Genomic DNA, 15,382 nt, shown 5'->3' with positions numbered 1-15,382 from the left:
ACTTATCTTTTTGAGATTTTGAAAAGACAAACTCACTTATACATTTTTAATATAAATGTTTTCTGTTTTTTCGGACCAGGTTTTAAAAAATGAAGGGTCCTCTGTGCTATTTGGGTTATTGATTTTAATTCGTACAGCCGTCTTCGAGTAGGTGATTTGACGCAACGTTTTGAACAAACGATCTTTTCTGTAGGATAAGGAGGATAAAGGTATTGCTGTAACATTTGTAATTAATATCAAATTTATAGATTTTTATCATTGTCTTCTGTGTAACACAGTATTATACGTTTACTTAAAATATAACATTCACTACCTTTGACCCACAGATACCACGTGATCAAGAAAACAGTGATGACCTCCTTGCCAGCTAGCAGTTGCTAACCCGGGGGAAGAATTAATGCTAACAATTCCAAAGAAACCAGTTGACTGCAGTATATACAATGGATCAGGCGAAACAAGAAGAGGAATACGGATACGACTTATTCCCAGAGAGGATCAAGTCAAAGTATAAGAAGGGATCAATCGGGGAGAGTCTGTTCACTTTCAACCACAAGTGTCAGGTCATGTTACACTTCGCAGTGGAAACAAGTAAGTACCCTAGCCAGCTAATTTTCCATGCTAAAGAAATGTCATCAGCAATGTTATGGGGATGCAGTCTCTCTAAAATGTTGGAAGATTTAAATAACAGTGCTTGATTGTTAACTCTCGCTGTCAAGTTGTTAAATAGAGCAACAAACAGAGATGTTGGGCATTAAACTTGTGCTAATTTAGAAAGCAGTGGTGCCCTGTGAGTGGATGCTAACCATTCCAGCCTCTTATCATGTCTCTGCTCCTCTAAGGTCCCTACGCCAAACTTCTCCTTAATGCCATGAAGAATTCAGGATGGTAAGCACTCTTTGAAAATATTTGTTTTCTACTGTTGACCCTTTTGGATTCCTGCAAAAAAAAAAAAAAAAAAAAAAAAAAAAAAATGGTATTGTTCGCTCGGTTACACAAAACATAAATACTGGTATTCTGGTGCCCACATTTGACATTTCTGTCAATAATTTTATTATTATTATTATTATTATTATTATTATTATTGTTATTATTGTTATTATTATTATTATTATTATTATTTTATTTTATTTTAACGGTCCAACCTACCTTCCTTCACTGTCTCTTGTTCACAAATTTAACATTTTGTTGGTACTTCCACTTGAGCTGTCCTCAATGAAACTTCAGGATATCTACTTAAAGCTCAAGAAACAATTTATGTCATCCAATCTCATCTCCCCCTCTCCCTCTTCTCAACACAGCCAACTTTTTAAGGACCGACATTTCTCCTGTGAGGACTGTGACGGTACTGTCAGCGGTGGTTTTGATGCAGCTTCCTCTCAAGTAAGAAAGAGATCAGATATTTATTCAGACAACCCAGGGTCTGACTGCTCACCAGTATTTTATTGATAACAATGACACTTGTGTTTGTTTTTAGATCGTTTTGTGTCAGAATAACATCCATCAGCAGTCCCACATGAATCGAGTGGTCACACATGAGCTCATTCATGCCTTTGACCACTGCAGGGCTCATGTGGACTGGTTCAACAACTATAGACATCTGGCTTGTTCAGAGGTGAGTTTTAATATGTTCAGCAACAGTAACTTTGATTGTTATGTGACTCACTTTTTTTTTGTTATGAATCAGCTTTACTTTCAGTTCATAAATTAGATACAAAAAAGAAATACTGACAAAACAATGACTGGTTGCCTCAGTTCTGTCTCTTACTATTGTCCAGAGATGACACATTTTAATTCATATTTTTCCTAAAATAACTTTGCACTGGTCAAATATTTTCGATAAGAGAGTAGGAGACTGAGAATATTTGGTTGTCCAACTCATTTGTGATATTGCTGATTTGTAAAGGTATAAATGAAAGGAGAAAAGGAACTTTAAATGCTGGTTGGCTTCTGCAACACAGCGACAGACAAGTTCGTTGAAATGTTTGATCTCCAACTGATTATTCGCTGCACCTTCATGCAGATATCTGACCGTAGAGATTAATAAATGCTGCAGAATACCACCAAAAAGAGCCAGGATGTCATTGTGGTGGATTAAATTCTTAAAAGTCTTTGTTTTTGAATCTTTTGTTGATTCTTTGTGTCACTGTTTAGATTCGGGCAGCTAACCTCAGTGGAGATTGCGCCTTCAGCAATGAAGCTGCAAGATTTAACTTTGGCTTGAAGCAGCATCATCAGGTAACTTTGCTGACATCAGTGAAATGTTTTCTGCTTTTATCCCACAAGTCTGACACCTTTATGTTTTTGATGTGACAGGAATGTGTCAGAGGACGTGCCCTTCGTTCCATACTAGCTGTGAGGAACATTAGCCGAAAAGAGGCGGAGGACATAGTGGATGAAGTCTTCGACACATGTTTCAATGACCACGCCCCGTTCGGAAGAATCCCACACGGGAAGAAGGATGCCAAGTTTGCAAATAGAGATTACGAGAACAGAGATCGATATTACGCCAACATTTAGTGAGCTGTCCTTCAGATTAAACTCCCAAGGGTGCTGCGACTTTCAGTGAAGTTGACGAGAGTTGAGCTTCGGAATAGCCTCAGTCAGCATAAACACTTTAACAGAATGACAGTGTGATGAAAACGATCAAATCCCTTCAAAAGGGATTTTCAGAGGGGGCGTTTGTCCTTGGAACCAAAATAGAAAGAGAGGGAAGATCTGGAGTACATTTCATTTTCTACTTTTTGGACTGTGAAAGTATTTGATGAGGCCCTGTGATTAATTTGTCATTTCTTATAAGGTGATTTAAAGGTGCTTTTAAGGAAATAACAGGATTTCCTTTGATTGTCCACTCTTCATCTTGTTGCCACAATGACCTCCACCAGTTTCTTGTAAATAGAGCTGATTGTGCTTAAATTAAACCGAATTAACATGTCTTTGAATTAAAGTTTGATTCCTCTAAAGGAGTATGAGTAATGTGTTGTTTTTGAGGATGAGAGAGGGTATTGCTTACAACCTTGGCACAAGATTCTGGAATTAATTACTTGCTGAAGACACATGAGTAAGCTTACTGTTGATTATTATCCAGAAAGATTCAAATTTACATACAAAAAAATACTGTGAGTAAAGAGAGAAAAGTTCTTTCAAACCAACACGGTCAACTTTACTCACATCTATGGCATCACTGTAAAATGTCACTGCTGACATCTTTATTGGACATTAACATTTAAAGATCTCTCCTCCCTCCTCAGAGATTAATGAGAGGAAAAGTTATAAGGGAATTAGCCTCATAATCCTCCTCTTCCACTCCTGCCTATCTCAAAGACAACACCCTCTCCTAATTAAGAAGTCACAATAAATGGTCGGGTGTATTATGACATTTATCTCAACACTTCGAAAACACTTCAGTAACACAAGATGAGAAAACACAAAGCAGGCTGTTGGGCTAATTGTAGGAGCTTAGCAGAGTTATCTCTGATACTTTGAGGCTGAGGGATTGATGTGAGACAAACACGAGGAAACAAAGGAGGGAATGATACTTGGATTTGCTCAATGTCACACTCCCAAGAAGGATAAATAAATAAATCATACAAAACAACAGAATTACAGATGGAACTGCGCATATATCAAATACAATCCATTAAATACATTTGATACAAACGGATGTGGGAGCAGGGTTGTGGATTTGTAAATTGTCTTTGTGTGCCATTGTTCTAAGTTAAAGACTTTCTTGGATTTAAAGAACACTGAGGGGATGAGCCCAAGTCTTTGCAATAATCCTTACCCCCACAGACGGTTTATAAACACTAGAATCAGACATTGAACACAACCAAATGTTTACTTTATATTTTATTTTTTATTTATTGGACTTCTTCTCCCACATGCTTCCCATTAGCTACAGGGGACGTTATTTTGACATACAAAATGATCATGTAAGAATGTAAAACTTTTCTTATTACATCAAAATCCCTTCCCCTATGCGTTACACTGTTATGATATATCGTTACAACATGAAAAGCAATTAAAATTTCACATTTTTGTCTAGCCTGGCAGTAATATAATTTAGTACTTGTAAATTTAGGGGTTGCAAAAACAAAACAAAAACAAGGCTCAGGCCTCGGACCCTAAAGATGTGATGAGAACTCAATTTTAACTTTTTTTTTTTTCTTTTCAACCCCTGTGAAATCTGTGTGACTCTTTTGCAAGTAACAGCTTTGCTTCTCTCATGAGCAGGAAGCTCTCTTTATTAGATTTTGATCTACCATAGGATAAATCACTTTTAAGCTACAGGAAGCTACACTGGGCAGAAACAGCTCATGTTGGCATTAATAGAATAGCTGAAAGTATCAAGCTGTGAGCCACAAAACCAAAATGGTTAGCCAAAAGGTTTCCAAAATCCTCAGCAGTGCTGAGTTGTCCAGTGGAAAATAAGTAGTTTTCTCATACTGAGAGGGGAAAGTACACTGGTAACACAGGTAACACACTGCTTTTGTAACATTTTCATGCAACATCAATTTTATGACATTTTAAAATGTTCCAGCTCCCACCCTGAGGCCACTTTGTGTTGTGGAGCTGTAAAAAAAAAAAAAAGTCTTGATTTGTCCATTTTGCCTGCAGTACCACTTCTGTCCATTAGATGGCAGTTTAGGCCAGTAATTCTCATCATCAGTTCAACCAAGCCCACCAGAACTCAAAAAGTAAGAACTGTTTCTTTTTTATTGATATATTTGTAATTGAATTAATTTCATTCAGTCCTGTGCCAGGTGAATGTAGGGCCTTTTATGAGCAGAGATAGGGAGCAGTAATGAAGTTGCTGCTGTGAAGAGTGACGACTTTCATTATTCCATCCATTCAAGCAGACAGTACCCACTGTGAACTAATTAAGATGCTCCAGCAACACCGAATATCCCCTCACTAATCGGCTGTAGGACAACACATTAACCCAGAGAGTTCTAATGAACTCATCTCATTAATTAGAATAATGCCAGATTTAGTCGTAACATGAGGCGATGAAGTGTGAGGACACCCACTTGTCTTTGTGAAGTTTAAGGTCTCTGCTTTTCTCGGGGGAAGCAGCTAATGATAAGAGAACTCTGAATTATTTAGCAAGTATTTTTTTAAGTAATGGCATTCTGTTAGTTATCATCATACTTTGCAAATAAGAACATGCATTTTTTTGGGCAGAAACATTTTGAAAGAAATGTAACAACCGTTAAGGAAAAATGTACAAATCTCCCCCAGGTCTTAGATGACTTTGAAATGAACATGGGGAAAAGAAAAAAGAAAAAGAGAGACCTACAAGCAGTTCCACTTGGCATTCTTTGGCCAGAATGGACATTTTTTTCTGTTCCATCTTCACCACTCTGGGGAAAAACTTGAACAAAGGAAATATATTGAGTCCACTCACCTGTTTTTTTGCCTGAGGAGAACAATCACATTCAGCTGGTTGAGGACAAGAATGCACGAAGAAGCCTGTCTTTAGGCTGAACACTAACATTACAGTTGCCCTCAAAATAATTCAACACCCGTTGCAACTTTGATTCATCAGCAATAAATTAATCAATTCAAACAGCAGGAAGACCCACATAATCACTCCCCACAAGTATAAGAAAAATCTTTTCCAAAATGCTCAAAACCATACAAATAAGCCACAGAGGTTTTTGGATTCTGCTGTGTCTAAAGATAAAATGAAACTGGAACTTTTTCGGGTCTCTGGATCAGTGGTGTGTTAAAAGGAAGAATGGTTTTAAAAAGAACACCACATCTACAGTGAAGCATGGCGGTGGCTTGGTGATGCTCTGGGGCTGCTTTGCTTTTTCTGGCACTGGGAACCTGAAACATATGGAGGGCAAGCTGTATCACATCAAGAATAGGGGAACCTTACAAGACAATGTCCTGCTATCTGTGAGAAAGCTGAAGCTTGGGCATTGGTGGACTTTAACGGGATAATGGTACAAAGAATACCTCAAAGTCCACTGAGGCTTGGTCAAAGAGGAATTCCTGGAATGTGCTAGAGCCACCTGTCACTTGACTTGAATCCCACAGAAGATCTCTGGAGGGATTTGATGAAGGCTGTAGCGGTCCATGAAGAATGGATGAAGATTCTTAGCTGCCAGAAGCTTTTGTCTGCTCTTTACATATGTCCAGTGTGCAGCAGGTCAGAACAACAAAAAGATCCTTTACTAAGAACTAAAGATACCTGTGAGGTTGAATAATTTTGAGACGACAAATGACGACAAATGTTGATTGCATTTATGGCATTGGCATTCTGAGAAGACTTTTTATTTTTATTTATTTATTTATTTATTTTAACCTTAAAAAAATCTTTTATTTTTTTGCTACTTTTTAAAATTCAGCTCTATTTAATTTGTTATTGCTTCTTTAATTTGTAAATCAAGCTGAACGTTTGACAATTTTTAGAATAACCTATCAATTATCATTAATAACCTATTTTGATACACACGTTAAATTATGTTGAGAATACTGTGTTAATAATAAATGATCATTAAATAAGTTATGTGCCATCTTTACAGTGGAGTTCCAGAGTAACTTAGGCATAAAATAACATGCTAACACATGTATCATAGTGACATGATGACATGTATACTGTTGTTGACATTAGTCAGGTTTAAGCTAATCTTCATCCTGTTGGCAGACTCAAACATTAAGCCTGCTTTTGGGGGAATTTAGCACTAAGTCATTGTTGTGTTTTCTATTTCGTTGTCTTGCTAAGGGTTACCAGAGGGGGCTTGAGGTTGTTTAATTTTTACATTTGTAATAGGAAATGTGAGGCTATAGTGTGTTTACAAAACAGTGTTTATCAAGCCTCTGAATGAAAGCTTACCTGTCACACCCTAACATAATTTAGGTTACTGTGAAGTCTAACTAATGCTGACCTGTAATCACAAACCCTGGTGAAGACATGAGTGTTGAACGAATCTACACATCATCAACAACAACAACAGCAACAACAACAACATCAACAAGTAGGCTTAAACTTGTAGTAGCCAGATATTGTTAAGGTAAATTATGATTTGCACATAGTTTTATTATACAAAGCATGACATATATAACAATGTATTTTTGTACTTGAGATGGTTCATATGGTACTTGGGGACGTGATGTACTTAATGAAGTAGGTAACAGGGGACAATGACAGCAAGAAAGTTGAAATCATTATAATTCAGAGCAAAAACCTCTGGAGGCAAAGCATGTAACCTGGCAATTAACTTCCTCAGCAGGGGGGCACAGTTTGAGACGGCAGTGGGGGGTTGGCATGTATATCAATTAATTATTTGCAAGTTGGGGATTAATTAAGAAGATGTTCAAAGCATGAAGAACCAGTCTCTGTATGGGAATATTTGAATGTGATTTCATCAGAGCTTTTTGGCACGTGTCACTGAAGGTCATCTGCAGCCTGATGGTGAGTTCATCCAAAGCTCAGAAAATGTATTTATGTCTCACTTTCACAGACTGTTCTGCCGACACAACTTTTTGACGACCAAGAAAGTTCTGTGAAAATTGGCCAGAGTGGTCTTGTACATGTCTCAAGAAAAATGAGTCTATTTCTGCACAGTTTATCAACCATTTTTGAGCTGAAGAAGAAGCATAAACCATTAGATTACCTGAGCTATGGCTTCTTCTATATAACTGATATATATGATATTAATAATATATAACCATGATTTTTTTTTCTTTTTTCTTTTAAAGGAAAGGAACATAGATAACATGTCACTCTCACATACACACACATGCACAGGCACACTGAATGTGGATATTGTTATACACTTATATTAGTAGATTACAACCACTTTTCCTTCATATATACAAATATTTCCCCACTCTTTCTTGCTAATTTCCAAATATTTCTTTCAGTTTTCTCTTTTTCATAGACATTAGAGGGATACATTAGCACTGCAGACAGTTACTATTAACTGCAGTAATGTAGGTGACTTCTACAACAGTAATTAACACATGCTGGCATTTGAATCTTCATTTTGTTAATGATATGCATGGCATTAATTAGGCCTAAGTGATTAACATAACAACCAGTGGACGATATCCTGGGGTAAGAGCAGGCGTGTTTTCCTTTTGAGAAACTCTCCCTCAAGCCACAAGCTCATTAATACATCTTCACAGTCAGATCGGCTAACCTTGACACGTACTGCAAGTCACAGAGAAGTGAGTAAGTCGATTCTGTGGACTGAAGTCACAGAATTTTCAAGAAAGTAAGGAAAAAGCAGCAATTATGAAACAATACAAGAAAAGAAAGATCAAATAGAGAGGGGGTGAGAATGTATCACAAATAAGCTCCATAGACCTCAATAACAGCTTGGCAGTCTCAGTGGTTGCATCTGTAACTCATTGTTATGACATAAACATAGTTTAGATCTCCACTGTGAAGCTCCTCCACTGTCAGGACCAGAAGTGAAAAAGTCTGTGTTGGTTCTTATGCCTGGAGGTATTCTTATTCAAAACAGCAAAAAAGAAAAGAAAAATGAGTCTATTAAGCACAAAAATTGCTTCATGCGACACCAGCGCCATGTATTTGTTGTTTAAAATAGCTACATAAACATTAGCATTAGCTGGGCTACACAAGTTTTAGTATTAGCTGTGAAGTTGGGCCTTTTTTTTCTAAAAGCATGGAGTTGATTCAGCTTGAGGAGGCATTATTATAACAGGTTCTGCAGATCAGGTTGTTGGTGGTCTAAAAAATTCAAAACCAATCAAGACTGGCCAAAACATTCACACCTTAATATCTTAAAGGCTGGATGTGACCTGTAGGCCATAGGTTAAGATGGTGTCATTGTTTTCAAGACATGTGACCAGTGAAATACACTGTGATTTGCTGAAATACACCTAATGAAAAGCAAGAATTTTCTTGCAAACAGAAGCCCAAGTTTTAATCTTTCAAATTGTTTTTGTCCCGTGTTTTTATCTGCTCCAAAAGCTGAGAGGTAACCATTTTAGTCAACGTAAACAACTCAGAATTTTTGTCCAAAAAACATTCAGGTTTTAAGAGATTGTGTACAATAACTACATAGAGGCATTTCAAGCAGCCATCTTAGTTTTATTTATTTATTTATTTATTTATTGTTATTTATTTATTTATGTAACTTAGCAAATTAGAAGATATGACCACAAGTTTGCCCAATCAGAGGCACAGCTCACCTGACTGACAGGTGGGTACCCTGTAGCTGTTACAGAGGAGGCTCAAAGCCTGCCTAACTTCCAATTTGGCTCCTACCAATAGTCTTGAAAACTCTGTATCAGAAACAGATTGATGATGTCACTGATAGCACTCTCGTGTATTGTACATTGTATGTTTCCGGCACAATGTTTGAAACACTAGACCAGATGTAGAACATGAACAGAAACTCAACATTTTCCTTCATGGAAGAATCTGGGTGAACCTCAGCAGCAACAGAAGCTTTTTAGTCAATGAGTCTGAAAGTTCTGTAAAGATGTTTTTACTTTACCTCTATTTTGAAGTCCCATAACATACAAAATGAACTTTATAACTGACTGAAAGAGAGGTCATAAATTTGCTGTTCTTGGAAGAATCTTCCAGTTGTTATTGTTAATCCAGCAGGTCAGAGAAAGGATCCGCAAGAGTGGCTCAAGTCCTGCAGGCCTGTGCAGTCATGTAAAACAAAAATCTGTCCTGCATTGAAATCGTTGTCATTCAAAACTCCAAGGACGTCAGAGGATCACCTCATTCTCCCTTTTGCCCCATTTGAGAGATGTAGCCAACCTTCCTGGAGCTGAGTGGGCAGCCAGTGGGACCTCCAATCCGTTGAAGGGAGGAGCAGCTGATTGCCTGAAGGGTCGTCTCCCCCTCTCTGGTGAGCCAATTTAGTTTGACCTCACGTCTCTCCTCCTGCGTCCTTAGTCCAGATAACTGTCCTCCAATCTGGCGGCTTTGTCACGGTTGAGCTCTGGCAGCGGCAGAGCAGCTGAACCTTAACATCCACAACCAGAGGGATTACGGTGTCTTCACTGAGGACCGGTGTGAGGCGTGGATTGATGCCTTTTTTGCTGACATTTTCCTGTCCCTGAAAGAATTGGGACACCAGAGTGGGCTCCACATAGAAGAGGCCCTAGTTTCCTGTAGATAGGTGAGAGGTTTATCCTCTTTGACGACAAGGATGTCCTTAAGCGTCGTGGGTAGAGGTCAGAAAAAGTCAAATTAGTCCTTACAACAGTGACGTGGGAAGAGTGTCAATCACAAAGTGAATAAAAAGGTTGATCATGAGATTGCTGTTAAAAAACGGTAAATTGTCCTTTTCTCCTTTGGGCAAAATAATCAAAGGTGGTGCTTTTTCTGATTGTTGCTGGTTACTATGAGATACGTTCCGAGTAAATAAAGGCTTTTAACTTCATCTTTGACTGTATTCAGTCAAGATGGCCTACGTGTCTTGCCCCAATGATACACTGTGCACACAGAAACTCCAAACTTAGTCAGTTCGATATGACAGTGCTTAATGCATTTTTTTGTGTGCGCCATTTTTAAACAGCAGAAAGATGTAGGAATCTTTACACCAATAGTGTTGAATATCAGGTGTGACATGAAAAGTTGCTCCTAAGGTTCCATAAATTTTTGAAAGTGGACTCAATGTCACCTTAAAGATGCTATGGATCTGTTTTAACTGCACTCCCTTGCCACCTTCTGGTCAAGAGTCTCTGCACACTGTCGTAAATTACTTTTAGCAAGGTGTGTGTTTGTTTTGGAAATAAATGAAGATCAGATAGACCAAATTTTTCATTGTTCAAGACAGCTTTTTACTGGATACGACCTTCTGAGGTAAGGTATCTATCAGTACAGTTATTTAGCACTATGGTTTGAAATGTGACATCAAGCAAACGTAGCAGCCGGCTATATGTTAGCAACATCCACAGCCCAGTAATCCGTCGTATCTGTAGGCTAATGTGACAACAAGTAAACACTGTCAGTTTGTAAGTAGTTTAGTAGCCGTTTATATTTAGTGCAGCTGGCAGTCCGGTGCTCTAAGACATGTCTGTAATGTGTAACGTTAGTGAATCCTGGTTAGCTATGTCCTGCCAGTCATCTACCAAGCAGAGCTAACGTAACCTCACTCTTCATTTTATTGATAGACTCTCAGGTTTGAACAAACCACTGCAGAATAACTGCTGACTGTGAGATGGAATGGACATTATCACAAAAAGTTTAGCCCCTGTATTATTAGCTTAAGGCTAATTAGCCTTTAGCTCGGGCTGTATTACTCTCCTGTTTAGCTTTCTTCTGCTCTTCTGTCCTTTTTCTGTCTGACAGTTAGGCTCCAGTGTCCACCATCACTACAAAAATAGTCATAGAAATCGTTTTAATCAGAGATAAAACACAGATCTCTGTGTTTTTTCTCTTCTTTTTAAACTTTGTCAGCCAGCGGGGTGTTGTCATAGAGACCTAGACATGTCGTAGATCAATCCGGTCCTGGACAACCTGAACTAGATGCTAAGAAGTAGCAACTTAAAAAAATATGTACTGAGTAATACTGGCGCTAATAACCTCATTTTAAAGTGTGGATTAGGATCAAGCAAAAATCTAGAAGGGAAACTTTTTCAAGATCACTTTCAAACTCCTCACAGCACCTTCGAAAGTGTGAAAAGTGACTTAAATTCTTTGCATTTTACATTCAAAATGTTATGTTAAGCTCCCTTTTTCCTGGTAGCGAATAAATCCACCCTGATCGTGTGTCTGAAAACAGGCTTACCAGCAGTATGTGATCTCATACCCTTATTTGACTCCTGGAAACCAGGCAAGTGTTTGGGTGCTTCTGAGTTGCCACTGATCATCAAAGCAGAACTTCAAATCGAAATGAGAAAACATCCTGAACCCTTGCAGCAGTCTGTGTAATTAACATCTCTCAGAGTTAAACTATGCCGGCTGTACCTCAGCATGGGGCTCATTATTCAGAAGGGTGAGGACGATTCTGACCCCATATCTTCACTACACATTACACTCATTAGCAAGCAGCAGGTGAGTCAGTCAGTTGCACCTAACACTATTGATCAGCTACTAGCATGGGAAAATTCCACTGCCAGAGACAGCAGGCAATTAAATAGTAAACACATGGAACACAACCTGAAGCGCTTCAGTTATCTGAGATAGCTTAGTAGGAGAGGAACACTGATCTGTAAGTAAACTTTGGTGCCTTTTGATAGGATGGGGGAAACAGGCAAGGTGGGTTATCTGCATCAACAATACAGGTCACGAAAGAATCTGAGTTTAAACCTGTTACAGATGGAGGTGTTTTGTGCCCTCCAGCCCTCCTAACGAGCCTTAATTCAGCTCACCTGTCCTCAGTGCACCCAGCTGGTGCTCATCAGCCTGGGGAGTCTATAAAAGGAGGCTCTTTCTCTCAGTTAGGTGTGTGACACCAGAGATGCCAACACCTTCAGTTGGTTTCTCTTGGTTTGTGCGATGAGTGTTTTGGGAGTGTGTCTGTGCGTGTGTGTATGTGTTGTGGGAAAGAGGGCATTTATAAGAGATTTGAGAGGGTTGTTGCCACCTCACCATGTGACTCCACTTTTGTTAAGGGCCTTTTTCTTTCAGTTCGTCTACTCTTTGAGTAGATTTAGCGGATGGCTGTGGAGAGTGAAACCTCCACTCCACCTTTTATACACCAAAGGCCTTGCTTCGGTTTTTGTACGACGGTGCACTTTTGCGTTTGTTAGTTTCCTTGTCTGTGACCCCTGTCCTTCCCGTCATGAGACTTGTTGAAATGTAACAACCCCTACAAGCTATCAGATCCACCATGAACATGTGCAACAATCCTTAACAATCACTAGAATAGAATAGAATAGAATAGAATAGAAAATACTGTATTTATCCCCGGGGGGAAATTCAGGAGTCACCGCAGCATTTAAGAAAACAAAAGTAAGAAAGAGTATAGAAAGTGCAAAAAGGTCCATAAGAAATTAGATGACGACATCCTGTCCACCACTCGTCCACCACTCTCCAGCCCAGTCAGTCTCCACCTCCACAGGGTCCAGGACTGAGCCTCCCCAGCAGTCTGTTCAGTCTCTGTCTCCTGGATCCTGTCTGCTCACATCAGGCGAAGCTCCTCCAATGTGGGGCCTGTGTCTGATGTCAGCTCCGTCAGCCACGTATCCGAGAACCAGCACGTCGTCCTCACCTCTTCCTCCTCAGCTCGGGGGAAATCATCAAGCCCTACACTAGTTAGCATTGACGTGCTACAGGCTGCTAACAGCTAATTTTGCAAGTAAACAATGCAGCCATGGTTACATGTAGGATCTCCAGACAAACACAGGAGAAAAGTAGTAAAAAATATCACCAAAGCCACAAAAAGTTTGGTGTCCATGACCAACAATGAACTATACAAAGTGATGATCCACTCCAAATACAAAGATTACGAAAAAGAGACGAAAAAAATTACAAGAAACGGACAAAGACGAGAGAGCTGCTGCAACAGGCAGCTACTTGGGCAGCGCCTAGCCAAAGATAACTATGATTATGATTATGATTATATAACTATGAACTATGATTCTGTAGCTACAAAACATGCATATTTTGTATCATTGCAGCTCATTGCAACCTCACATCAGTCTGGTGTACACGATGGAGGGTTGGAAGACTAAAAATGCTTGTTGTTCCACGTTGACGTTTGTGGTTGCAGGCTGCTGTTCTGGTATCTAACAATACAACAACAGCTAACAGTATAACCATAGCCCAAAATTAAGTTTTCTCATGAGTTTTCCCTATGTCAACATTTGCCCCCCCACCTCTCTCTAACCCTATCACAGTCGAGGCAGATGTCTGGTTCTGTCCGAGGTTTTTGCCCGCTAAAGAGAAGTTTGTCCTCGCCATTATTAAAATGAGATAAGATTTCTTATTGTGTCTTGATTTTGGGTCTCTGCTAATAAATTTTTATCATCATTGGAAATCATCAATCAATTATCACTGGTGGAAAGTGTGTGGAGAGAACATTAGTTATGATTTGGTGCTATATAAAGAGATTGATGATATCACAACTTTATCTTCATGATAACTTGGTAAAATGAATTAAATCCGGTGTTCCTATTTAAATATTTATTTATTCTATTTTTACTGTGGCCCTTGTCCTCCTTTGTAGATTTAAACTCAGTCTAAAGTTAAAGTTGCTGATTCCTTAAAGCTGATATTTTTTCTTGTTTGTCTCATTTGGGTATGAGTTATTAAAGGGCCTGCTGTGAGAAAATTCAAGTTTTTATTAAGAAGTTCTGAAATGATGAAAATATTCCTTTTTTTTCCTCCAAAAACTTTTATCAGACTAAAATATTTAAATGGAATGTACTGACAAATCAGTAAAATTAATTCTAAAGCTGAAGATGTAAGGTTAACAGGTGAATGATGCAATTTTTCCTGTAACTTTCTTTAAGCCAGGTCCCAGAAACGGAGCAAGATTTAAACACACTCTGAATCCTCGTCTTTGTAATGCTGCTATAAGCTGCCAGGGGAACTGACACACTGAGCTCCCATCTCTCTCCATCCTCTATCTTTCTGTGCGTTACTAACCCTGAATCAAACCTTACTTGAGTCACTTCTCATAAATCTTTCTGGGAGTCACTGAGCTCCTGTGTCTCACAGGTTCCTCTTGACAGTTACTGTAGATGACCTGCTTATCAAGACCTGTTTAACTTCTAATTTCAATGCCATCATCACAATTATCACTGTGATGATGCTGAAGTTAACTTTAGAACAGCTTGACTCCATTTGATTGACACTACCATTTCTATCCCTATTATCATCGTCTTTGTTTTAAATGCTAATATTCACCCCGACGCCTTTACCTGACATGAATATGGAGATCAGTCTATTAGCATTGGTTTCCTGTTTCAGCACATACAGACCAGTTACCTTTTTTCTCTTATTGTGTTTTGTCTGTATTCACCTCCCTCTTGTTTTTTTCTGTTTTGTTTACAAAGATAAAATTTGATCTTATCTTGATCCTGAGTCTTTTTAAATAAGTCAAACAAAGAGTATAGAGTCTAAATTGACTTTCTAAAAATCAAGACTGATACTATTCATTGATCCAGCAGCAGACTTATAAATGTATTGCATTGAACAAGTGATTTCTTCCAATTGGGCTTTGCATGTGTAGAACCACTAGAGGTCGCTCTTATGCTGCTTCCTACTCCAAACACCCCTGGTTGTCAAAATACCAGCTTCAAGAGGCTGTAGTCTATTTAATTAACCTGTGAACAAACTATACAAAGTGACCAACCTATGGCTGTTTGAATACAGATTAAATACAGTTTTCCTAAAGTTATTGTGTGTTTAGAGAGCACACAGTGTGTGGTGAAGCTCTTTAAGTACAGAACGAATATACATATATATTTTTTTGTAAATCCAACACAAAGTCAA

At 38.6% G+C, this 15,382-nt stretch overlaps 1 protein-coding gene across 2 annotated transcripts; it reads left to right on the top strand.

The window, feature by feature from the left end:
* The first annotated feature begins 31 nt into the window (after positions 1-31).
* Positions 32-3,832, top strand: atp23 (ATP23 metallopeptidase and ATP synthase assembly factor homolog). Of its 2 annotated transcripts, XM_074698528.1 has the most exons (7): positions 32-209; positions 327-588; positions 840-885; positions 1,299-1,380; positions 1,475-1,612; positions 2,152-2,235; positions 2,314-3,831. In XM_074698528.1, the coding sequence occupies exons 2-7, from the start codon at positions 441-443 to the stop codon at positions 2,515-2,517; spliced, it is 702 nt and encodes a 233-aa protein (XP_074554629.1). In that variant the 5' UTR covers positions 32-209; positions 327-440; the 3' UTR covers positions 2,518-3,831. The 2 variants fall into 2 exon arrangements, with proteins under 2 accessions (XP_074554629.1, XP_074554630.1); XM_074698529.1 differs by lacking the exon at positions 32-209 and having other exon boundaries at positions 222-588; positions 2,314-3,832.
* Positions 3,833-15,382: the final 11,550 nt, after the last annotated feature.

Source organism: Halichoeres trimaculatus, unplaced genomic scaffold (genome assembly GCF_033239565.1).
Source record: "Halichoeres trimaculatus isolate MK-OKI-2021-1 unplaced genomic scaffold, fHalTri1.1 fHalTri1_scaffold_21, whole genome shotgun sequence".
Lineage (NCBI taxonomy): Eukaryota > Metazoa > Chordata > Actinopteri > Labriformes > Labridae > Halichoeres > Halichoeres trimaculatus.
This window is presented reverse-complemented; position numbering and strand designations above follow the sequence as displayed.